The sequence below is a fragment of the Mustela nivalis genome, assembly GCF_964662115.1.
Source record: "Mustela nivalis genome assembly, chromosome: 12".
Taxonomy (NCBI): Eukaryota; Metazoa; Chordata; class Mammalia; order Carnivora; family Mustelidae; genus Mustela; species Mustela nivalis.
Genome location: NC_139031.1, coordinates 13,514,944 through 13,541,031, shown reverse-complemented (window position 1 = coordinate 13,541,031; position 26,088 = coordinate 13,514,944). Strand labels below are relative to the sequence as shown.

General features: G+C 51.7%; 1 protein-coding gene and 1 long non-coding RNA gene across 5 annotated transcripts in view; one reads left to right on the top strand and one right to left on the bottom strand.

Moving 5' to 3' along the window:
* The window catches only part of HIPK2 (homeodomain interacting protein kinase 2), a 180,415-nt gene that overhangs the window by 100,428 nt on the left and 53,899 nt on the right, over positions 1 to 26,088 (bottom strand). For all 4 annotated transcript variants that reach the window (XM_082693876.1, XM_082693873.1, XM_082693874.1 and 1 more), the window contains exon 2: positions 23,673 to 24,756. In XM_082693876.1, coding sequence (XP_082550002.1) covers positions 23,673 to 24,756 — 1,084 coding nt within the window. The remainder of the gene's footprint in view (positions 1 to 23,672; positions 24,757 to 26,088) is intronic.
* On the top strand, positions 2,662 to 9,423 carry LOC309845684. The gene is made up of 3 exons (XR_014301418.1): positions 2,662 to 7,003; positions 8,336 to 8,440; positions 8,548 to 9,423. It is a non-coding gene; the product is annotated as an uncharacterized lncRNA (long non-coding RNA).

Below are 26,088 nucleotides of genomic sequence, written 5' to 3'. Positions count from 1 at the left end.
CAGAGGGCTGGTCTCCTATTTACTTTCTACTGCGGCTTACACTTTTAGCATCAAATGCTTCCCTGCATAATGTGGTAGGGGATAATATTTGTGTATCAATCGTATATCTCTGGTGACTACTATTTTTAACATCAGAGATGAATTCCCATGTAAAATTACTTTCCCTCTTACCACCTCCCACTCAACCAACACCCGGACGGCAAACTTAAAAATACTAACGTTCATTACAAGGAGAATTCTGCCTATGTGTATATATTTAATGCTATCAGTACAGAACCTAGGAAAAAAAAGTGAAGAGGACCATTAACTCTGAAGACTTTGGGGTACTTTCAACAGTTTACATGTACTAAAATATATTGCAATTTCATTTCTAGTTTGATTAAGAGCTCGTATCTTCTGGTACCACTGCCAAGTCAAACCCTAATATTCCCAAGGCATATGAAGAAAAATTCTCCAGATGAAAACGTTCCTAATTATCAGTTGGCGACCCAGAGCAAGAGCTAAAGACTGACCTTGCTGTAGCTTGGAGGGGCCTGCTGAGTACGATGAACGCCGTGGTTGCCTCCCCGACAGGCCCACTCTGCTCTGGGGGGAGTCTGACCAAACCAGACATACACAATCAGACAGAAGGGGTTCACCTTTTGTTGGTGTTAATGGGACGGCCTAATTCAGTGACCACAAGGAAGTTCACGGGCAAAAGAAAACCTGGAAGTTCTCACCATTATGATTTAGCTAGTTTAAGTGCGTCCTATCGAAGTTACTTATGGTACGTACTCTCCTGTGAGAGAGAATCGGCTTGCTATCTGATTTGGAATGAAAATAATTATTTCCCGTGAAATAGCCCAGAACTGTCTTCATACCACATCATTTATACGCAGCAGCTGAACCAGTGAAGTCGCCTAGTACTCTGCCCGCTACAGGGGAGTGGCTCCGAGGGCTTTCTCACCTAGCGAGTCCAGATGGCTTTCCTCCCTGTACAGAACTGCCCGCCTCGGCCCGTCACCAGCTTCCCGCTGGCCCGAGGGTAATAGCTGACCTCACATTTAATCATGTGGCTCAGAACTTCAAAATGACGGCTTGGATGTTGCCAGACAAGAGTCAAGACTAATTGGGGTCTAGAGATTTCTGACTCTGAAATTAGAAAAAAAGGAGGAGGAGGAGGACAGAGTCCAGAGAAATGTGTTAGTCACCCTGGGAGACAGAGTGTCCCTGACAGGGACAGGGACTGCGACGGCAGAGGGGCACACGGGGCCCAATGCCAGGTACCCAAGGACCAGGGAAGAGCAGAGGCGACAGATTTTAAAGAGACAGCAGGCAAGAGCTCGGGAAGGAGCTGTGCCCGGAGCAGCTCCACAGCACCACAGGACACCTGCTGGCCGGCACGAAGGAGCAAGGACCACATCAGCCCATGGTCCACTTGTCAGAGAACGGCTGTCTGTGTTGTGCGTCATGAGTACTGGACTCAGAGTCAGGCATCTGGTCCCGCTCACAGCACGGGGGAGGGGCACCCAGCAGGCCCCTGACCAGTCAGGCTTCTGAACCTGGCCAGTCTGCCTCAGGGGCCTTGAAATGGCTCCTCCTCAGCACTGGGCCCCGGGCCTGGAGCGTGTATGTGTTTGACATAAGGGTGTCAAGCAGGATCTGCCCCGGAGGAGATGGGATGAGGTCACTTCCAAGATCGCCTTTGGTGCCCTAACGCTGGGATTCTGCAGAAAAGGCCCGCCTCAGACCAAAAGAACACTCCCCTCCTTGTCACCCTGGCCTGGTCCTGGCTCCACAAGGGGTTGGCCGCACAGCCTAGCTGACACGTCCCTGTACTTGCGGAGTTTCTCTTGTGCAAACATCTGGCGCTGGTGCGGATAAACCCAGCATCCGACGACATGGCGGCTGCTGGTAATTTAGCACTCAGATGCGCCCTTTACCATTATCGCTAATGAACTTCAGTGTTCGTGTCTGGGGAGGGAGCGCGGACAAACGCACGTCCTCCTCCTACACAATAAGCCTATGACGGGACAGCTGGGACAGCGGCGGAGTCACCGAGGCCTGCTCGTTTGAGGTTTTGAGGGTTTTTTCCTCCCCACCAGTATTATGCTACGTGGAGTCATTGACACTCTGACCTGGCATGACCGTATACAATACAATTTCTGCGCAAGAAACTGGACTAACATGGAAGCCCGGTGCTGGATGAGCTGGCGGGGGCCGGGGTGGCTGGCCGGACTCCCTCCTGGCTCTGTGTCCAGCGAGGCAGCTTCTCAGTTTCCACATGTGTAAGTGGGGATGAAACGGAGCTGTTCTGATGATTAAACGAAATAGTATACACGACCGGACTCCGTAAATGATCAAATTACATATTAAAAATAAATAATGAATTAAGAACTGCGTCTTATGAAACGAATCCAGAGATTCTTTAGAAATAAACTATGAGGTACAACTTCTCCTTTCAGGGAAGGTACTGACTCTATTAGGACCAGACTGTATGAAAAGGGAAATTAAAAAAAAATATTTCTATATTCAAAAATAAAATTTGTGGAAAGTTAAAAGACTTTAATGCACCAATGGGTATATCTGCATACAGCCAGTTACTACTTTTTAATTAATTATTTATTTTTAAAGAGTTTATTTATTAGAGAGAGTGATAACACATGAGCCTATGCACGGGCCCACGCAGGGGGAGGGGAAGGGGGGGGAGAGAATTCCAAGCCAGCTCCCTGCTGGGTGCAGAGCCTGATGCAGGGCTCGATCTCACTACCCTGAGATCATGACCTGAGCCGAAACCAGGAGTCAGACACTTAACCAACTGAGCTACCGAGGGGCCCCTGCTGTTGTTGTTGTTTTAATATTTTATATATTTATTTGACAGAGACACAGAGCACAAGCAGAGGGAGAAGCAGGCCCCAATGTGGGGCCTGATCCCAGGACCCTGGGACCACAACCATAGCTGAAGGCAGATGCCCAACGACTGAAACACCCAGGCATCTGTTTTTTTTTTTTTTTTTTTTTGAAGTTTCAATAAGCCAGTGCTCAGAGAAATGACCAATCTGATTGACCAATTTCTGATGAGTACCTGAAATAATATTCTCTTTTTAGTAGAGATATACAAATTTAGCGGTGGTTGGAGCTCATTTATTTGGCATCAACAATTACGAGAACATAATCCAGAATTTGGAGGTAAATTCCAAAAGGCCTCGAAGCACCACAAACAGAGGTCCTAAAGTCCACACACGAACCTCACGTGCCCTGGCCGTGGAGATGCCTCCTCCAGGAAGAGCCTGCTTCACCCCAACACCGTTCTGCTCAGAGCCGGCTGTGTCCCCGCATCCGAGACACGCACAGCGATCCTACTGAGGTGTGTAGCACGGGTGCTCCCCCTTCCCCCAGACTGCAGTCCTGAACATTCAGCAGAACTTCAGCCCCATCTCTCAAACTGGGGGTTGGGGGGCAGTCGAAGCCACATGGGAGTAACTGTACTTTTATTAGCTTCAACAGAAAATACAAAATGCCAAAAAAGCTATGGCACCCACATAATGTTTTTCAATATACTAATCAAAATAGCATCTATGTGCATCAGAAAAGAAAGCTGTGTGCATATGTACTAAACACAACTCAGCCTACACACATTATGTGGACAGAGGACACAGAAATTCTCCTCTGTGTATGATAAATGCCTGGGCAGGGAGGCAGGGACTAGGGGTTTACGCTCCTAAAATTCCAGAAGTTATTGACATGCTCAAGGTCACATGTTCAGCCTGAAGCCAGACACCAGGTCCTCTGGCTCGTGTGCACTATTTCTTCAGGACCTCTAACAAGTTTGGTGACTTGACCCTGCAGTCCTGAGCAGGTTGGGACATCGCATTGCTGGGGGGAGGGGAGGATAGCACCCTGACAGCAGGAAGCACAGACGGCTGAACCCTGAGACCACAAGGCCAACTGCTCTGGGGAAACATGACAGTCTGGAGGGAGAATGACCCAGCTCTGTACCTTCATGGCTATGGGATCACGCGCAATACCCTTAACCTCTCTGAGACTGTCTCCCCACTGGCAAAACAGGCAAAATAGTTAGCTACAAGAGTTGGCGGAAGAGAGATGATGTGTGTGTGTTTATAGTTCCTGGCATATAATAGGCACTTAATAAACAGCAGCTCTAGTTATTAAGAATTCAATGAACAGAGATAACAAGAGCCTTTTTACTTTGGAGCAAAGAGAATTAAGCATCTAACTAGAATGCATACGTTGCATCTCTACAGACGAGCACATTTTGGCATACGTAATGATAACCCTGAGGGGTTAAGAAAAGGCTCAGTGGGGGCGCCTGGGTAGCTCAGTGGGTTAAAGCCTCTGCCTTCAGCTAAGGTCATGATCCCAGGGTCCTGGGATTGAGCCCCACATCCGGCTCTCTGCTCGGCCGGGAGCCTGCTTCCCCTTCTCTCTCTCTGCCTACCTATAATCTCTCTTTCTCTCTGTCAAATAAATAAATAAAATCTTAAAAAACAAAAACAAAAAAAAAGAAAAGAAAAGGCTCGGTGGGGAGACGACACCCCTTGGCAGAAGTGTGTGTTTGGGAATCAGCCACGTCTGGTTCAAATCCCAGCAGCTACTTACTACTAGCTTTGTGGTACTTGTCAGCTGCTTTCTTGAGATTCAATGTTTTCATCTACTAGGTAGGGATAGGAAGGGTTGTCAAGAGAATTAAATGTAGGCCTGTGGCCACCAGCAGGTGGATCGCTAAAGCCCAGGGTCGCTCCCCCTTCGTCCTCTAATCTCTGTCACAAGGCAGTGGGGGCTAAGGTGTCTTCTGGTCAGATTTCTGTCTAGAAAAGGGGTGTTGAAATGGATAAGTTTGGTGTTGAAATGGATAAGTTTCAGTCACTTTCGGTCACATGGGATATTCTTTATCCTCCAATATTGTGACTCATGACTATTTCTAAAAATATCTGCATTCAACAGAGTATTAAAATACAGTATTCAGCATGTAGTAGGCACTCAATAAAGAGTGCTGCAAATTGAAGACATGAAAAGGGTGATAATCCAATTCTAAGAATGAGCAAATTCTACATGCACGAAGCGTAGAGTCTTTCTGTGGAGTAATTCTAAACTGAGGTAAAGTCTGGAATTGAAAAAGCAGGAACACACTTTTTCCCCTCCTCTTCAGTAAGTAACCAAAAACAGTTAAATTTAAATATTCTCCATTCCTCACCACTTTGGGTTTCCTAGGTCTTCTGACCTGGCTGAAATACACCACTGTATTTCAAGTTAGCAGCACTGCGTCTCATCTTCCCGGCTCATGAAACAGCCGTGCTCGGTTAGACCTGTCCCCTACAGCTGCCAGAGACACGTGTGCTCCCACGCTGCACAAGACACAAGGTTATGTGGCTGAGGCTCTGTCACCCGGCCCAGTGAGGAACATCTCCATCTCCGCCACAAAGACGATGGGGCCTGACGGCCACACAGCCCAGCCACACTCAGCTCAGAGCTCCAGACAGCACCCCCGCGCAGGGAAGGACCAAAGGGATTACTGAGGGATGGCTCTTGCTCCGGCATAGGACCACCTCCCGTCTGTGGAGCCACATGGGAGCTCCGTTCTGGTCTGTCTGGGTCTCAAAGGGCCACCTGTCCCAGTCCAGTGGCCTGGACGAGTCTACTCTCACCTGCTGGCCTGGTGGCATCTGTGGTCACAGCAGAACAGAGACAGACCGAAAGGCCTGAGAGGTGGGGGAGGCGTGTCCACTTTGGTTTGGTGGAGAGATGTCAGACAAGTCATGGAAGGGGGAGGGTGAGGACTGTGGGGTCCGGGCAGGGGCGTGGAGTGGAGGGTAACCCTCCCATGACAACCCTGGGGGGAGGTGACGGAATCACCTGGTGGGGGGCACTGCTGCAGCCACATGAGAAATTCCCCACAGAACGGCTGAGTGACGGTATTTATCGGCCTCTGATGGTAGCTACAGTATAAAAATTCACAGGTTCATCCCATTTTATACGGCCGGCCATGCTGACAGGCGTTTTCTCCTCCTAGCTGCTCCTGAACACACCGCTGCCTGTGGCTGCTAGGTTCGCCATTTTGTCAAGATAACAAAACGCCTGTCTATAGCTCAGCGCCTGAACTCCACTCACAAACACCATCTCCATGAAAACCTAATAAAAAAGCAATAAAAGTGAAATACAGTTTATTAATATTCATACTGTCTCCCACTGCCGGCAGCTGCATGTGTGCGACCATTAAGGAGGAGGCTGCTTGCAGCCTGGCTTCCGGCGAACAGCGGTCCTCGGCATCAAAGTGACCATCACAGTGGGCAGCCCCGACACGGACGGAAGAGCTGAAATATAACCTCACAGCCTCGGAGAGATCGGGGGCATCTTCCGTCCCCTGCTAGCTGGGGGACCATGGGGGACCGTGGGGGACCGTGGGGGACTCTCCACGCCACCTCCTGGGGCCGCCTAACCATGCAAGGGGGCCGATAATGCCAACGCAATCGGCATCAGTGCGACAAGGGAGGACACGCATCTGTGTCCATGGAACGGAAACGGATATGTTTGAGCCAGAGGACATTAAAAAGTTTCCCAAGAGGCCAGAGAAAAGCGAAGAACCAGAAGCCATTGGAGCTGTTTGACATAAACCAGCACAAACTTCCAGGAAAAGAAAGAACACACTCAAGAGAAAAACTTAGGGAAGGGAGACTTACGAGTCACAAAGCATAACCTGCAAAAGATATTTTGGACAAATTACCCAGAATTATGGAAGAGCATGCCTGGGGAATAAAATGGCTATAGAAACAGAGTTTAATGAACTCTTAGCCCCGCTTAATACAGCTTTGCTGGGATCACAGCGACTTCTCTTTCTCCTTGAGCCAAAGGGCCTCCTGTGTTCATCCCGGCGCACCGCCCTGCGTTTAGTGGGTGTCTGAGAAATGCTTCCTGGATGAAGGGGAAAGAGAAGGAACAACAGACTGAGATTTGGAGAACAGTGGACATGTGACTGGTTACGACTTGGGAGAACTGGCCAGAAGGGGTGAGTATATCACCGAGTAACAGATGCCAAGGCAAGGAGAGGGTCCCTGGAAAGTCAGTGATAATGTCATGTTTGTTGAACTTTGCTTTTCTTGATAGCAGTGGGGAGAGAAGTCAGTGTGTAAACCCACACATGGGGATACGTCCATTTCTTTCTCACCTAAAGGCCCGTGAGAATGAAATACGACTATCCACGTGGAATCCAAGGGTTGGGGGGGGGGGGATGCGGGAGTCTTTATCGATTAAGGAGGACAGTGGATGAAAGACCAAACAAAACCCGGGTCCTCTGCACTTCCCCTACTCGGCAGCGCAAAGAAAGTGTGCGATACCTGGGGACCTCGAGAGGGGGTCCCACACGGAGACTGAAGGGAGCCCCCGAGCTCCCTGGAGTGAACCCTCCACGGATGACATGCGGTCGCAGCCTTTGCCTCTTCAGACAGGCTCCACTTCCTCGGCGCTGCCCCGTCCCAGAACGTGCGCGCTTCGCTTCGTTGGGCCGTTCCCGAGCCGGCCCGAGTGTCCCCAGGCAGGGACCACAAAGCTGAGGCACAGGACGGCTTAGCAACCTGCCCACGGACACGGAGTCGGGAAATGGCAGCGCTGGGGCTTCATTTCGGGGCTGCCAACTCAAAAATCAGCTCTACTGTATACTTTAGGAATACTAAAATACCACCAACAAAGGTCTTTTTCTCCCAGGCCAGGCCTGCCCCCTTTATAAGACAGAGCGAGAGAGTGAGAGGGAGAAAAACAGAGGGAGAGAGAAAAAAGGGAGAGGAAGAAAGAGAGAGGGAGAGAGAGAGAAAGAGAGAAAAACAGAAAGAGAGAGATGGGGAGAGACACTCCCCACCCCCCACCACGGAGGCTCTGGGAACTCCTGGCTCACTGGGCAGATGGCGCCTGGCCTTCAGGTAACATCCTGTTCATTAGGGCAACACCAACTCCATTGTCACACGCCAGGCGCCGGGGGAGGGTGGTGTGGTGGGCAAAGACAGCTACAATAAAGCCGTTTCTTCCCAAGTCAATGAAAAAAAAAAGAGAAAACCCCCAATTTACTTCAGTGTTTCAACCTAGCACCAGAAAAGTATAAATCATCCTCAAAATTCTGCTTCTGTAAGGATTTTTAAATCCACTCCTATCGCTACCACACAAATACAGCTCAGAACTACTCCTCTCCTAGCTGGCATTTTTAACAAGTCTAGGTCCCAGGTACAAACACACCCAAAAGGGCCTAATCCTCCGTCCACAGTACAAGCTCATCCCATCGCAAATTCTCAGCCTGCAAAAGTTCTTTTCTTCTTTTTAAATATTTGATTGAGTGATGTGAAATCCACAGGACGTCAAATGAACCAAAGCACACCATTCAGTGGCATCGAGTAACCTCACAACATTATGCCACCATCACCTCTATCTAGTTCTGGAACATTCCCATGGCTCAGAGGTAAAACCCCTTCCCCGGCAGCTGTGCCTCTCTCCCCTACCTCCCCCAGCCCCTGGAAATTGGCAATCTGCATCTGGATAAATTCGCCTATTCTGGACATGTCACAGACAAGAACTCCAACACCACACGTCACGTCCGGCTTCTTCAGCCCATCTCAGACGCTCCTCTGCTCCTCCACGAGCAGCGCACGTCCGTACGGCTGAGCCTGGAACAACACGGGTTCGAACTGCATGGCTCCACTTTCGTGGGATTTTTTTCAATAAAGTACAGCACTGCAGATGTGTTTTCTCTTCCTTATGATTTGCTTAACAACATTTTCTTTGTTCTAGTTTACTTTATTGTAAGTATACAGTACACAACACTGGTAACACACAAATTACTCAGTGGCTGTTTACGTTATTGGTCAGTCAGGCTTTGGACAACAGCAGGCTTTTGTTGTTTAGAGGAAGAGGGAGAGAGAGAATCCCAAGCAGACTCCACGCCCAGTGTGGACCCTGAACTGGGGTTGATCTCAAGACCCTGAGATCATGACCTGCACCAAAATCAAGAGTAGGATGTTCAACTGGCTGAGCCCCCAGGTGCCCCAATAGTAGGCTTTTAGTAGTTAAGTTTTCGGGAAGCTGAAAGTTAGATGGGGATTTTTGGCTGCAAGGGGTGGTCAGTGCCCCTAACCGCATAGTTTGAAGCATCAATTGTGTTCTCCTCCTTTCTATGGCTGAATGACACTCTGTTGTAGAGAGGGACCACAATTTGTTCATACATTCTCCCACTGCTGGACATCTGGGCTGTTGCCACCTTTTGGCTATTTGAATAATGCAGCTGCGAACATAAGGTACCACTTATCTGAGTCCCTGCTTGCAATTCAGATGCATACCTCCAAGTGGAACTGCGGGGATCGTACAGAAATTCTACTTTCTGAGGAATCTCCAAGTTGTTTTCCACATTAGCTGCACTATTTTGCATTCCCATAGGCAGTGTATGAAGGTTCCAGAAAGAGCTCTTTTAAACACACCCAAATTATTAAAAAAAAATTCCTGAAATGATTTTCATTAATGCTGACCTTTGCAGCTCATGAAAAGCTTAGGGGATTTATAGAACAGCTTTCCTTTAACAGGCCTTGTGAAATCGCTAATCCTCAACTCCCCCAAACAAGTATGGAGAATATGTTAATCGCTAGAACGGACACCCAGGACATTCACAGTCTAGCTGTTTGGCCAAGACTAACACACAGGTCAAATTATAAAACGAATGGAAGTCCAAAAGTTCCCTCACATGCAAGAAGGCAGGCATAAAGTTAGGTATTTCAAACACAACGAGAATTTACAACGGACGAGGGAGAGATGCGTGGAGGGCAGAGCAGCCCGGGAAAGCCGAATAGGGAAATCAGACATGAGGAGGTCCTTGAAGAACTGTTAGAACAAATAAGAAAACCAGTAACTGCACAGGGCACTCAGCCCCACAGCGCACCTCGATCGGCTCCAACCGCCTGCCTCACCGACGGGGACGCCGAGCTCCGGGAACACGGGGTAGCCGGGATGGAGAGCGCCCTGTTCAGGAGACACGACGGGCTGGGACTCCTAGCCTCTCTCGCCAGCTCCGGGCGCTATCGCATTTCCTGAGGATGGCAGGGGGCACATCTCCTGCAGCAGAGCCCCCCTCCTACCTGCTAGGAAAGGCAGTGCTATCATGTTTTGTTAGAAATGTTCAATTTCTGTGGCAAAACCAACCCGGCAATCTGCATGCTGTGCAGGCAAAATTGGAAGTATTTAAGTGCGGTGAGTCCTGCTTGCTAGATGGGAAGACGGATAACATGAGTATGTGCAAAGTGCCTCCTGCCTCCTCTGTGGTACCTGGGAGAATGTGACCACAGCTGAGCCGCATGAGCCCTCCTGCCACAGCAGGAAGGGAGAGTCAGTGCAGGGGAAGGTCTACGGAGATCAGGTGCAGCCGGGGGTGGAGCTGGGCCTGGGGGTGGGGGCAGCACCTGACCCTTCCCATCACAGTGGGCTGCAGACATCCTCCTCATTCTTGGGCCTAAGCTCTTGGGGCCAAGGCAGACCCAGGCCTGGGTGCACAGTGGGGTGACGGGGTGGGGCATGGCCCCTGCCATCTGGCCTCTGACCTGGACGTGTTCCTTTGACGGTGGGTGCAGACACTGCCCTGTCTGGGGGCGTCAAGGACACCATGTTCCACCATCACCAGGCCCAGAGGGAGCAACGAACAAAACCCAAACATCATGCAAGTCTGCAGTGTCTGTGCGGAACCAAGCATTCCGCTAGGGAGGCCCAGCGTGACAGGGTAAGGACTTGGGGCTCCTTGGCACTCTCCAGAGGACAGGGTGTCTGTCTGGACAAGAGTAGGGAGGGAAGGAGGACAGCTCCCCTCAAACTATTCCTGAGGCCTACCCCAGCCCCCCGGCCTGCCTAGAGCAGCTTGAGGCCGTCCCGTGCCATCCCTTGGGGTTCCAGGATGCAAGCCTGGAGGTCCTCAGCACCCCTGGCTTTCTGCAGTGGGGCAGGAATCGTCTGGACAGAGTAGGACATACAGGCTGCCCTCGTGGGCTGGTCACTGACACGTGGGCAGCCCCAAGAGAGGCATGAACCACACAGTGAGACGGCGATGCTCGTGCTGTCTGAGCTACCTTCAGAGCTATGATGATGGTCACACAATGCCACGCTCCTGGGCTGCTCAGAAAACATGAATGACCATCAGAAACCAGAGGCCTGGGCAGACACAAACTATCACTTGCCGCTCACAGAGAGACTCCGGCTCATTCGGCACTTCGGCTAATTTCTCTGGTGCCTCCCATTCCTGAGGTTGTCACCCAAACGTGTGTGCCCATAAGAGATGATCTTTCAGAGGAAGTCACAGTCCCCTCCTCAGAGCCAAGGGCAGCATCCCCTTGGCGTCTGCGGTGACTTCCTTGCTGAATGGAGCTTATAAAGCAAAGCAATGAGATGCAAATATGTGCTTTTCCATACAAACCATGACACAGAATATGAACATGACAAGTTGGGAGAAAACTTTAAATGGCACATTTCTGAGAAAATCTATCTTCAAGCTCACAGTTTCGGTCGGTGCCAGCAGAAACCATACTTGGATCTGCATGGCCTCCAACCCAGAGTCGCACTTGAGTACGTTTCTTACGGGGGTGACCCTGACACAGGACAGGAAGGCAATCAACCAGTGACATTCAGAAAGCTGAAAGGCTTGACCCCGTCCAAGTATGTGACGCCTAGACCCGTTCCCATCACTATGGGTATGTCGACCTGGCTTAACTCGGGAGTACCCTGGGAACACAGGGAGAGGGGAGGGAAAAAAAGGAAGAGAAAGAAGAAAGTGAGCATCAACAACCTAGCCAGGCAGCCCCGACACTTGAAGAGACTTTCATGGTCCGCAAGGCCTTTATGGAATACTGCGCGACCCAGACGCTAAGGAAATGGCTAAGACTCGTCCCGCGTCACACGGTGGGTGGGATGCTGGGACCCAGGTGCCTGACCCCTGTCACCTCCCTAGGTTGAGCCAGTGTTGGTGAGTGGTTTCAGCTCACCGTGAAACCGCCTGGAACGCCAGCCCTGCTTCCTCCAGAGGCTTGAAGAGCCAGGCTCTGGCCCCAGGAGGTGCAGCTTCCTTGAAGATCAAATGGACGGATGGCTAACTAGATGCATTACATTAAACCCAAATGTCTTGAGGAAGGAGCGATCACTTCTGGCCGTGGCAGATCTGGCCCTTGAGTTTCACAAGGAGAGCAGAGTGGGGTGGGGTTCGGGGGCCCAGTGTCCCGGTGGGAAGAGGGCAGGGGAGTTCTCCTAAGTGAAGGCGACAGTGTGGGCTCCTGGCAGGCGCTGAGGCCTCATGGGGTGAGGGGAGGGCTGGGGCCCTTAAAATAGGCATTTGAATCCCAGGTGAGGACCTGGGATATGGGAGCTTAAGCGGGGAACAGAGGAAGAGCAGAGAATTAAGGAAGGAGATTTGGGGAGCATCTTCCGAGAAAGAAAAGGGAACGCTTAAGGGCGAGCGAGGATACCCCAAAGCTGCCGGAACTAATGCAGAGAGAGCAGCAGAGCAGCACAACAGGGACAAGGCAATCAGGCACGGTGTGGCCGTGAGCTCCCGTCTCCATTCTATACCCACAAACTCGCTGCCAGGACAGCCAGAGCAGAAGGCACAGTGACACGGCGTTCACATGCTGGTGACCCTCTTGCTTCTTCCAAAGGAGGAAGGGAAACGCTCCTGTCAGTGGGGAGGGAGAGGAAGGAACGTGGCTCTGTGCCCAGCATGTGGCCTTGGGCCCTGGCCCAGTTACTGGGGGGCATGACCCATGTCCTGCTGTCAGAACTGGCCTCGTCATGCCTGGGAGGGCTGCCGGGGACAGGGGCCCCTCTCCAAGGTCCGTCACTGAGACGCAGAAGAGATAACCACCCACTGCGCCCAAGATGGCATGTGGGCACCCGCTCTCTGTGAGGGACAAAAGAACCTTCCTGCAAAACCTGCTACTTCTCTGTAATGTGCATGAAAATCTCCTCAGATGGGGGGCCTGCCATCGGGGAAAAACTGGTTTGGGGAAAATGGTTTGTTTCAAACATGGGTGAGCTGGCCACAGCCACAATGGTGGGACAGCCAAGGGCAGGACCCTGCAGGCATAATAAAGCTGGGGGACCAAACTCCACAAAGTCTCCTCTTCTTTTTGGATTTTGACACTTCAGAAGGATCAGAAGAAACAGTGTGTCACTTCTCTGTTCCTGGCGGTCACTGTCCTTATGTGTTAGAGGACAGGTCGTGACCTACACACAAAGCAGCACGTGGAATGAAGAGCCAGCGTGAGAGAGGGGCTTCCGTCCCCGGCCGCTGTTCACTCCCCAGAGTCGTTTCCATGGGTTCCCCCATCCGGCCATTTCCAGAAATGACTGTTACCCTGTTCACCATCCTGTCACAGGATGAACAAATTTATCTCTTTTGCCCCAACGTACCACAACACAACAAAAACAGGAAGAAAAACCAGGCAAGATAAGGCTTAAGGGTTTAATGTTATCAACAATTTCCTTAGAGGTCTTTAAGGATAAACAGATTTAAAATTTTTTTTTCAAAAATTTTTATTTAATTTCTTGATGCGAGACCTCTGTGTTTTAGTCCACGTATGGGTTTGCGGCACGACATCCATCCACAACCAGGACGCGGAGCTGTCCCATCTCCCCGAGGCCGCCCTGCTGCAGTTCAGGGCGAATATTCCATGTTCACAAGTGAGAACAGCAGAGCTCAGGGCCAGGTCTATTTATATCCTGGGGGGTCACGCTTACTGCATTTTCATTTGCTAAGAGAAGTTCCAACTGACAAAAAGAAGAGCTAGAACTCCTTCACTGGAGGTCAGCAGACGACAACGAAGGGACACCAATAGCTCGTCCCTTGCGTTCTGGCCAAAAAACTTTGAATTTCCATTCCACCTTTACATAAACAAGGTTGTGAGCTAGACAGTACACGTCCCCAGTCACGTGAAGCAGGTCCAAAAGGGGCTGAAATAGGGGGATCCCACAGGCAAGTCTACCTGCTGCCACTGCGCTGGCACACCCAACACACCCACACCAGTGCACACACACACAGCACACACTCACATATTCAACACGCACAGAGCACACACTCATATATTCAACACACACTCACACATCTAACACGTATATACAATTCCACTCATAGCAACACACATCCATACCCACACACACAACAATACTCATGTACAATATACACACCAAACACATTCTATACCCACAAACTCACACCAACACACTCATACATCCAATATCCACACACGCCAACACCAACACACACTCCATGTCTAACACATGTACAATACACACTTACACATACCAACACACCAGCACCAGCACCCATACTCACAAATACCAAACACACATTCAACAGACACACTCACACCGAAACTCACACATCCAATGCACACATACCAGACACACATTCAACACACACCAACACACAGTCACATATCCAACACCCACACCAAAACATACTCACACGTCCAACACATGCACACACATAGCAACACACGCTCACACAACACACACACACACATGCCTTCGGGGGGATCCCTGAACAGTTTGGCTCCCTGACCTTCCTGATGCGGGCAGAGATGGGGAGCGGGTGTGGGAAGTCACGGCAAGGGTCGAATGCAATCTGACCTTGCGGGGCTTCTAGTGTGCATTCCCCATTCTCCAGTGCAAGACCGCGCAGCCGTCCTCAGGTTCACCGGAGCCGCAGGGCAGCAGCCCGGGCCCTCAAGTCAGGAAGAGCACCCCCTGCCTTTCTCGCCACACCAACACAGTTCTGTCACCTCCCTCCAGACGCGGGGGGAGACATCGTGCCTCTCCTCAAATGCTGACCCCTTCACTGTGGAGCTGGACACTGTCCCTTCCTGATGCCGAAGGAAACCCAGCAAACACACTCCCAGCACGCGGCCCCCGCACCGACCGAAGGGAACGCGTCGTGCTGGGCCTCCACGTCCACAGAGATGAAAAAGAAACCGTGCGTGATCCCCAGGAGCTGGTGAATGCCGGGGATGTCGACAGCTAATGACACGCAGTCCAAATTAAATAAATGCTAAGTCCGAGGCATGTAAAAAAGCACGACAGTCAGGAGAGAGGCAGGCGCCCCGGGCCAGGCGAAGTTCCCGCAGGTTCGTGCCACTCCCTCCCGGAGTCCTTCCAACAGCTTCCACAACGGCTGTGATTTTCCCCTTGTAAGAGCAGAGGACAAGGAGCCTCAGAGAGGTGTGGGAATTTGCCTAAAGTCACACAGCTCTAAGGGAGCAGAGCTGGAACTCAGAGCCAGGCCTGCTGCCACATACAGAAATGACGAAGAGAATGACACGCACAGCAGCTGTCGTGGGACAAGTATGAGCAGCTCACGCTCGCTGACAGCTTCGCACGTGCCGAGCACGCGGAGCAGCGGACCAGCCCCCTCTCTCCACGGGAAATCTTCGTTCCCTCGGCTCACAGGTCCGAAGAGCAAGTTAGGGGAGTCCTGTCTCTCAGGCGTGGGGAGGCCCCCAGACGGAGCGGCGGGGAGGAGGTTGGAGGCCCGGAGGGACGGCGCCGTCTCACGCCCCCAAGGCTCTCCAGTGAGAAGGTGCTGCCCTCGGCCCTGGCTCCGCGCCCCCATGGATAGTCACTTCTAATTTTCTGCAGAGGTAAAATGGGACATGACAGATGTTGGCTGATTTCAGGGAACTAATCTGTTAAAAGCCGAGTCAGCTGTCTTCGGGTTTTAAATTGAAATCTCACAGGTGGAAAGGCAAGACGGGATGAACGTTCCTGGTGACACGTGGATGTTCCCGAAGGGCTGCTACTGGGGTCCCGTCTGATCCAGGACTTGGAGATGCCAGACGCCACAGGCCCAGGGTTTAGGTGACCAGTGAAAGGCCGCAGGAAAGTGGGTGCGTGAGGGCATCGCCGTGTGGCAGCTTGAGCCTGGGCCACTGAGGCCGTTCATTCATTCCCTGGGCCAGTTGGTCATTCACTCATTCAACAGTGGAGCCGCAGGGAAAAGTGTCAGGTCCCCTGCTGAGGGCGCGCAGAGAACACAGGAGAACAGTAGTTCCCGGCACGTCCCTCCACTGTTTCTCCCACAAGCTCCGACTTCAGTCCCCGGTGGCCCTGCCCCGGCCTGGGTATTCTCTCCCAGACCCAGCCCGGCTCCCACCTCCACCTGGCACCCAACCAGCTACAAAAGGTGGAGGTAAGATTCATGAATTTTAGCTTGCTTTATTTTGTAATTAATTTTAGATTTTAAGTAAGTTCTTCAACTTCCAAACAACCCAAACGTTTAGAGTTCAACTCTGAATTCTTAGCCTGTAGAGTCCTTAAATTTCTCTAAAAGGGCATTTCCCTTTTATTCTCTTTCCATTTAAAACCATGGCACATGTAAGTGGCGGGGAGGCCCTGGGTGTCTCTGGGCAGAGCGTCACAGAAGACACCTGGAGCTCTGCCCTCTGATTTCAGCCACCGTCATCGAGGACCTCTCTGTGCCTCATGTCACCTTGCTTTTCTGCTTCAGCTTCCTCTCGGCCTGCCCCAGCCCACCCAGCCCCAGCCTTCTACCCTTCTGGGGCCCAATCCCAAAGACCTTCATTGGCTCCCTGGAAGCAGAATGGGGCAGCCCCTAATTTTGGTATCACTCCCCCATTCCCTTGCTCCTGTCCCCTGAGATCTCCCAAAAGGACTCTTGGCACCCAAGCCCTGTCTCTGGCTCGGCCTGCGGGACACCCAACTTAACACCTTCATTTCCACAATGCCACCCTCTCCACCTCTGTCTGGGAAAGAGGGCCACAGCCCAATACACAAGACCAAGAGCCCTGACTCTCCACGGGGGTTTAAGCCAACGGGGCTGAGGGAGAAAGGAGACTCTGGGTTTGTCTTGCACACGCTCCCTTGTCAGTTTAACGAGAGATGTCTACACTGGGCGGACAAGGACAGGGGAGCCTGGCACACCCAACGAACGGCTCCCCAAGGACAGCTCATTCCATTACAGACATAGGGGCAGAACCGCATAGCTGAAGGCACTCCTCCCACTCATTGCTTGAAACCTCAGCACAAAGCACAGTGTCTGGCACATCTTCGGAATTCAAAAAATTATTTGCTCAATGCATAAATTGGGATGATAGTTCCAAACCCAGCTGTGGCTGCAGGGAGCGCCCGGTCACCACCCGGCAGTCAGTGCTACGTCTACTGGAAACCACGCAGAGAATGACACGTACGGTCGTCTCTGCTGCTCGTCTGCTGTCCTCCCTGCCCCCCAACCAGCCCACCTCCTCCAACCCCCTGCTTCCCGGGTCACGTCATACTCGCCCTCTCCTAGCTCACCAGCTATTTTTGGATCTTCTCTGTCACCACCACTGGGGCAAAAGGGGTCTGACCACAAGGCAGGCAGTGACTGGGCCCCACAGAGGGGCTGTGAGCCGCTCAGGTGACCGATCCACAGCTCAAAGCCAGGCTGTCACCGGCAGTCCCGCTTCTCCCATCTCAACGGGGCGTGTGGTCCACCCGCGGTGGGGCGGATGCAGGTGACCTATTCTGGAAGCCCTGCCATTTAGAGCAACCACAGCTCTCAAAGGATAAAATCATGATGATGATGAACAAAGAGGATGGGAGGGAACTTCTGGAGGTGATGGCGTGTTCATGGCATAGACTGGGGGACAGCCTCATGGTGTATAATGCGCTCAAACCCATCAGGTTGTACACATTACATTCGGACTGCTTCTGGATGCCATACCTCGGAAGTAGTTTCAACAGCACAATTAGCTGTCGGGCTTGTCTGAATGTATGTCGCCTTGCCCCGCAGCCAGAGGGCCTGTTCACTCATTAGATTTGTTCTACAACCCAGGGATCTCCGCTTTTGAGAGGGACCCGCGTGGTTCTGCAGCAGGAGGCTCCCTAGATTACCCTTTGGAAACACCTGGTTTACCCCTTGAACGCCAACATGGTTCCAGTCCCACTGTCCTCAGCTTTGGGGACATGTGGTTGGTATCCCTGCTGCAAGGCAGAAAATGGGGCCATTTCTGGGGCATTAGGGCAGCTTCTGCACTGGGTCCTCAACCCCACCTACGTGTGTGTGGGTGAAGGGGGTGCGTGTGCATGCAGGAGGGGCCCTCAGGCCGACAGACCAAGTAACACACAAGGCTTCCCACTCCAGCTTCCCACTAAAGAAAGCTTTAATTTCAAATTTTTCTCTGCACGGTTCAAGGTCCTAGAGCCAAGTAAAGGGAAACTGGAGATAAGCTAACAGGCAGGTAGGTAGCCTAGTGGTTATTCTCCTCGGAAAAGCCGCAGCCCTGAAAGCTTTCACATATTCATAACCGTCGCCCTCGGTGGATGAGCTTGCCAGTGGCACGACTGTTTCACTGAATACCCTCAAGGGGCAAGCTAGAGCCTTTTCCTGTTGTATCTGTCTGCTGGTAATAAATGTAAATTAATTTAAAAAGCTAACGCCTGCAATGCGACTCCTTTCAGGGCTCTTCTCAGTCAAACCGAACTTCTAGTCAGGTACGCTTTATACTTGATTATCTGCACAAGTTATGCCATTTTTAAAACTACTTACGCTTATGGCTTTAGGAAGCTGTGCCCCTTTTCTGAAGTGACGCATCGTACGGCATTTTGGAATATGCTAGACCCCCCGTGTCCGTTACTGGTGGGGAGGAGATAAGAGGGGGCTTCCGGTGTGGGTAAGGAGGCCAAGCTCAACCCACAGAAGAAAAAAACCACAGGCTACCCCTCAACTCTGAGGAACCGTATGACCAAACGCAGGTCCTGGTCATAATGGGATCAGACGCAGGAGAGTGGAGAGCTCACACTGACGTTCTCCCCATGACTCAGTGGAACACGGTTAGCTGGGGACACACCGTGCTGGGATCGGACATCAGGTTCCAAAGAGACCAGAGCTTCAGAACTGTGCCTTAGAGAAAGCTCAATTAACAGAAAACTGTCGCCTCTAGGCCAACGACACAGCCACGGTACCTGGAAGGTTAAAAGCACTACAAGTGTTCACGTTCCTGCTGCTGGGGCGGACATTGTAATCCAGGGCCTCCTCCCTTTATTCCTGAACAATGACTATGGCCTCCTAGCCTCTAGCTTCCCCCCAACTATTTTTTTCTATTCTAATTGATTAACTTCATTAAATAAGTTGTTAAATCCAAGCCCCAACTCCTACCTTAATAGTATCCCCCATGAGACCTCACTCCCCTAACCCCTACTCCAACCCAAGTCTTCATTCAAGTCCTTCCAGATGTCACCATCTTGCCTGATTTGTGCCCATCCCAGTGGCTCCCGGGCTCCCTCACCCCCATCTCTCATTTCCTGTACGACCCACGTCAAGATTCCTACGATACAGCTCCTGCTCTAGAAATCCTCCCTATTAACCCGTCTGGCACAATCTTTCGCTAACTCTGAATTTCTTTCCCTAGTTTTTCTCATGATTCGTTCCCCTCCAGGCTCAATGAACACCTACAGAGTTGTCAAACATTTGCGCTGTCTAAACACCAGAATTCCACTCTAGGTGATTTGTTTCGGCTCTTGGTCACTTCAGAGAGGCCATAAACTCAGGATTAGACCTTTTCCTTTACCTCCTTTCCTTTAAGAGATCCACCGCAGGACCCACAGCAAGACCCAGTAAACACCTGATAACTGAACTGAGTTAAAACAGATCTCCACCCGACCTCAAACGACCATGTAACCAACCAACCGGAAGATAATCCCTGCAACCAAAACAATCAGCCAAAAAAAGGGTTAGATTATTCTGAACAAGGAGATTACTGGACATTTTTATGTCCTAAATTTTTATGCCCATTTTTTTGAGGTCTTAGTCAAGGTCTTTGTTCCAAATTAAGTCCAGAGTATTTTGAATAGCCCAGAGCAGACACAAACAAACAAACAAATCTACACATTTTAATCACTATCTTCTGCCTGAATGGCAGGTCTTTTGTTGGTTTTTCCGGAAAGTAAAGCTTAATATTTGGTCTTGTTCTTGGTTTCCTGGCCTCACCAGTGGTGGAAATACCCCCACATCAATTTATTACTTGCTCGCTCTCCACTGAAACAAACAACAACAAAAAAAACCAAAAACAAAAAACCCCCAAAAAGACCCCATTAAAAACTGTCATCAGTGTAGACTCACATAGGGAAATGGCAGGGACTTCCAAGGTGAGGTAACAAGGAGAAAGAGAATTCCCTCCGACTCCGTTTCTTGGGGTGTGAGCATGGGAAAGGGACACCATTAAGGGAATCTCTTTCTCCCCAGCAGTGTTTCTCAGAGTGGGCTGAAAACCACCTACACAAGCTTGTATACAATTCCCTGCAGTAAACTCTGTGTGTGTGTGTGTGTGTGTGTGTGTGTGTGTACATGCACAGGGTGGAGACCTTCTTGGGAGCACTCCTCTGGAAACTTCTGATTTGGTGGGTCTGGAGCAGGACCTTGGTGGAAACGTGTTCTTAACAAGCTCTCCTGGTGGTTCTCATGCAGAATCCAGTTGGAGAAACAGTACAATGTGGCAGTTGCCTACGTAACAGACCTTCAAGTTGGAAGGTCAAGCAGGAAGGGGATACTCATGCATCCGAGGTAAAAACTCAAGAGTGGAGCCTTTGTTTCCTGAAAAACACCCCGTCAGGCTTGCCTCTACAGTAATATGCCCCCAGCCTCGGCCAACCAAATCCTGGAGTTCCTCTCTGTGACACCACTGATTTTTCCATGTACCTCAGGCTGAGGACAGGAACGTCTCTCTATGTCATACCGTTTCCATGTCACTCTCAGGGAAGAGAGTAAGGGAAGATATTTAATACTGTCCCATTTAAAATAAGGAGGGACATGGGAGTGTCCTCCCCTTTGAAAGTGAGAGGTCCCAGGGGATAATGCAGCCAGCACAGACACAGGGGGACCCCAGGGGAACCAGGCCCTATGGAAGGACAGATCCACCGTGTGCTGAGTTCCCCACCCCAAACACAGACATGCTCTCTCAAGAGGTGGCTGAAAATGTCTTCCTTCTCAGATCAACAGTGGACAACTGTAGAGATTGTTCCCGCTCCCAGCCCCTATGAGAGGCAAAGCAATTAGAAAAATCAACTTGGTAATCGTGGCCCAGAGTTGGCTGTCCCTCACAGAGAGCTGGGACTAACACAGATGGCGCCTGAGACCGTCCGGAAGCACCTGCATTGCTCTCTGTGGCAGCAAACCACTCCGAGGTTCAGAAGAGGCCTGGGGAGGGCACGGAACGAGGTGACCAACGTCAAGAGGATGCAGCACCTGAGGTAGAACAGCTGGGCTGGCTCTCGTGGGGGCTGTGCCCACGAAACCAGAGCCAGGCACAGAGGCCCACCATAGGGAACCAAGGATATGCATCTTTTTGGCCAAAGGGACTGTGAGGAGGAAGAGGTTTGCCTGCCCAGAATGTTAGGCAACAGTCATCTAAGGGTTAAAGAAAGGGGTGCAGGGGCCAGAGGTACGAGATGGGGGAGGGGAGCTTTGGAGAGCCCTGACACTATGTGCAAACAAGCCTTCCACACCCACAGACTCCCTGGTCCCAGGCATCAGGGGCAGAGACCACTGGGTGGGGGGGGTGGGAATGTCGGGCGCGTGCAAGGGGCACAAGGCGGCGAGAAGCCACGAGTACATAAAGAATCCCTAAAATCAACTTCGTTCACCCATCAAGTCTTACTCTCGATATGCCATGCCTTTCTGGAAGTTTTTTAAAAGTCTCTTGACAAGTCGCCATGCTCAATTTCTAGTGAAGGTGAATAAAACCGGTATCTGTTCATTAAACAGCAATTTAGGGTAACCGAGTATTAGAAGCCCGAGCACCAGCGGGTCCTTCCGTGACCTGTGAAGGTGACCCGTTAAGACGCCACCCAGAGCCACCTTTCAAAGAAGGGTACTTCCTGAAGAGAACCTGGGCTTGCAGTCCTCCTCACACATCCTCCTCCTTCAACCCTGCCCTCAGGGCTCCCACAGGGGCTTCTCCTGCAGGCTCCAGGCCCAGGTCCCCTTCCTCTGTGGCCACAGCACCGGGCACCGGGCTTCCCTCTCCGTGTGGCTCCAGAGCAGAGGGGCCCCCAGCAGACTGCAAGTGAGTGAGCAGCAGAGCCTTCCCTCCTAGGGCTGGCAGAGAGGGAGGGGGGGTGGGGAGCAGGGGGGCAAGGGAGGCGGGGGGCGGGGCAGAAGCCAGCGGAGGCTGATCCTCAGTCCAGTCGGGCAGATGCCGCCGCAATGGGTGGACGAGGTGGAATGCTGGGGAAGGACATGGCGGGGAGGGGCTGGGGCAGGAGTGGAGTCTGGAAGAGCTACTGTGGTTCAGGAGTTGGGGGCTGGGGCAGCGGCAGGGACACAGCAGGGCCTGTTCCCCTGTGAGGAACAGGAAGGGGCATGGCCTGGGGCCCAGAGCTCTCAGGGCCTGGGTGGAAGGTTATCTACTGAGACCCGCAGGGTGGGGGGGGGGGGTAGACGGGGCCGGTCAGCCTCAGGGATGTGAGCGGTCAGTTGTGCTCACACAGCTCTAGCACCTTCTGCAGCCTTTCTCTGTGGCCTGGAAGGAAGTATGGAGAAAGCACAGCCAGGGCACAAGGACTCAGGCACAGGAGTCCTGGGGCCCTGTATTCATGGCCTGCATGACAGCCTTGTAAATGAGCCCACCTGCTGTGTCCCCCAACGCTCTCCTGCTTCCCACTTCTCCCCACTCCTCACGCACCAACCCCGCACCAACCCCGAGCTGGACAGCGAGGGAAGCTCTTGGGCTGCGTAACGCAGTCCCCTGTCCCAGCAACCCCCAGGCTGGAGACCAGACTTCCCCAGCTCACGGGTGAGGAAGAGAAGGCACAGAGGTACAAGGCAACAAGCCCATGCCACACAGCTTAGCGAGCGGAGGTGTCCGGGTCAACCCGGGGTCTCTCAAAGCCAGTGCCGTCTCCTGGCAGCTGGCACTGCACCCGGCACGTGCCAGGAGCGCGGTCAATCCTTGTTGAGCGAGGGAAGGAATACAAGCTTTGCACTCCCTACCCAGGCTGCCACAGACCCGGAGCTCTCCACCACAGGCGTGCGCCGACTGGCCCCCTCAGTCCTGGGGCCACACCGCTCCCTCCCCATCCTTCCTCCCTGGGGACACAGAATTCTCAGCAGTGCTCAGGTCCCGCTACCCTCCATTCACCACCCTGCTACCTGTCCCGACGCCTCAGTGCTTGCTCCGTGTTTAAGGATACAGCCGCAACCCCCTAGTCGAGGATTTAAGACCCCAACCCCCCAACCCATCCTTTCTCTCATATCCGCTGTCACCTACGGGAACCCCGCTGTGGTTGCGCGCGGCTGTCCTCCTGGTCTCCGGCGCAAGTGTTGTGTGTCCCCGTGGCAGGGACTTCAATGACGCACACCCTTCCTGCCCCCCGGCCCACTTCCGGCTCCCCACACCCGCCAGGAACTGACGGCCCTGCCATGCCCTTCACCCCAGCCTCCAGGAGTCCCTTCGGAGTCTGAACACCTACGCCAAGCTGCTTACTTGGCTCCACAACGCTGTGGCTTCTAACCATCATTTTCACGTGCATGTCCTCATTTTCCGACCAAACGATGGTCACGTTGAGGACAACAGCTGGAGGCGTGTAATTTTACCCCCAAGCCCGCCCCGGAGACCCCCGCAGCACACTCTGTGCACACCAAGGGCACTCGGCATCTCCTGTGTCCGGACCAGCGGTCTTACCTGTAGTATCTGGACTGCAAGTAGGTGGAACACACAGCCTTGGACACATGACTAGCTGACCCAAAGTCGATGACCTTTACTCTGTACGGCTGTCTAGAAGGATCTACCAGCATGATGTTCTCCGGTTTGAGGTCGGCATGGATGAGACCAAGGCTCTTCAGTTTCATCAGGGCTGTGGCTACCTGCTGGAGGACGGGGCGGATGTATTTGAGGGGCAAGGGGCTAAACTTGTTCTGCTTCAGAAAGTCATAGAGGTTCTGCTCCAACATCTCAAACACCAAGCACGTGTGGTTCTTGTGCTGGAAGCACTCATAGGCGCGAACAAAGTTGTAGTCGTCGGCGCTCTCCGTGCTCAAGCGGGCCAGGATGCTCACCTCGATCTGACCCTGCCGCGCATACGACGGGTGGTTCTTCAGGATTTTGATGGCCACGATCTCATTGGTGCCCCGCTTCCAGCACTTGACCACCTGCCCGAATGTCCCTCGGCCCAGGAATTCCAGAACTTCGTAAGTGTTGGTCATGGAGCACAGCACCTCATGCTGGACCAGCTGGTAGTCCCCTTCGCTGTTGGAGCCACTGTTTTTGGACGTGGCAGTCGATGTGGTGGCAGTGGCTACAGTGGCCCCACTCGCATTGTTCTGAATCATGGGTGGATGTTCTTCAATGATCTGCACGCTGCTTGTGTTCTCAATCTCCTCGCTCTTACGCTTGAGTCCACATTTTTGGTAGGTATCAAGGAGGCTCACAGTGCTTCGACGCATTAGGTTATGTGGTCCGCCGAGGACTTGCCCAGTGACAGAAGTGCTACTTGCTGATGTTACAACTATGTGGCCGGTGCTTCCTGGGAAGATGATGGTCTGCTCGTAAGGTAGGCTTGGGTTTGGGATCGGCAAGGAGGTGCTGACGGTTGTGGTGGCTGGCTGAGAAGGTGGTATGTTCTTGCTCTGGCTATACACTTTGCTGTGGGAGCCGTACCCAGTCATGTCCCAGGTGGAACTCGGCTCTACTTTCAGTTTCTTCACACTACAGAAGGCACTTGATTGAAGGGTGTGAGGGGAGAAGACTTGCACATGTGAGGCCATACCTACAAGAAAAAGGAAGGGGAAGAGAAGGATTTTAGTCACCCTTAAATGAGTGAATCCAACAGATCCAACACATCCGCCCAGTGGCTTGGGTCCTAGAGAATATTTTCCTCCAACCTCAAAGCAAGGCGGGGAAAAGCCAACCTACTCCCCCCGGAAGCACATTGTGGCCACTCTGTCTGTGAGGCCAAGGAGTCTGAGTGTTCTAACGGCCATCATTAGGAGAATGGAAGAGCCGTAGAGTCAGTCAGGAACACAACCAAGATTCAGATACAGAAAGAAGAGTATCAGAAGTCTGTTCATTACTTCTTTTTAAATAAATACTGTGACAGGAGTGCCTGGGTGGCTCAGTCAGATAAGCCACTGCCTTCCACTCAGGTCATGATCCCAGGGTCCTGGGATCGAGCCCTGCATCAGGGAGCCTGAGCAGGGAGCCTACTTCTCCCTCTCCTTCTGCCTGCCGCTCTGCCTACTTGTGATCTCTGTCAAATAAATAAATAAAATCTTTTGAAAATAAAAATAAAAATAAATAAATATTGTCTGTGATAGAAACAGATTCTTCCTCAATTCTCACTGGGCTACAATCCTACTAAAACTGAGGACCTTATCAGGTGGCCCAGTTAACTGTTACAGACTAAGTTGTCCCACATGGTCTACTGCTCCCTGTCACAGACCCCAGGTTAGCTAAGATGTCTTCCCACACCGGTCCAATCGTGGAGTCACTCATGAACCACTGGCTTCTGGATGAACTGTAATTACCCTCTGGGATCTTAGTCATCTTAAATGAATTCTGTAAGGCTGAGGAGAAGAGCAGTCAGTCTGATATCTTCATTTAGATGGCCTCAATAAAACATTTTATCATCTATTTTATATGTTTTATATCATTAAAGCATTTATGTATTTGGGGGGGAGGAGGAGGTAGCACCATTCATGGGCTCCACTCACTAACTTTCCTGCTCAGTTCATCTACCAATGTGTTTATCTAGAAAACACTATTATTTCATTCCAACATCTCAGCCACAGTTGAGATAACCGCAGAAATCTGTAAGAGCATTAACTCTGGAATAGTACGATTTACAATTATGGTGATTCTAGACACAAACAAAAATTTATAAAAAACTATCAAGAAAAAATAAGAGAACGAGAAAGGCAAGTTCTTAGAGGTGAAAGTGGAAACAGACACTGCTCACCAGCTAACTGCAGCTGACAAACGTTTCTCCTGGAAGCACAAGGACAGAGGGGCTTCCTCAAGCACCACTGCTGTTTAGCCATCCTCGTGTTCGTGTCTCTGATCCCTTCTCGTTAGCCACAGTGGTCATTTAACAAATATTTTC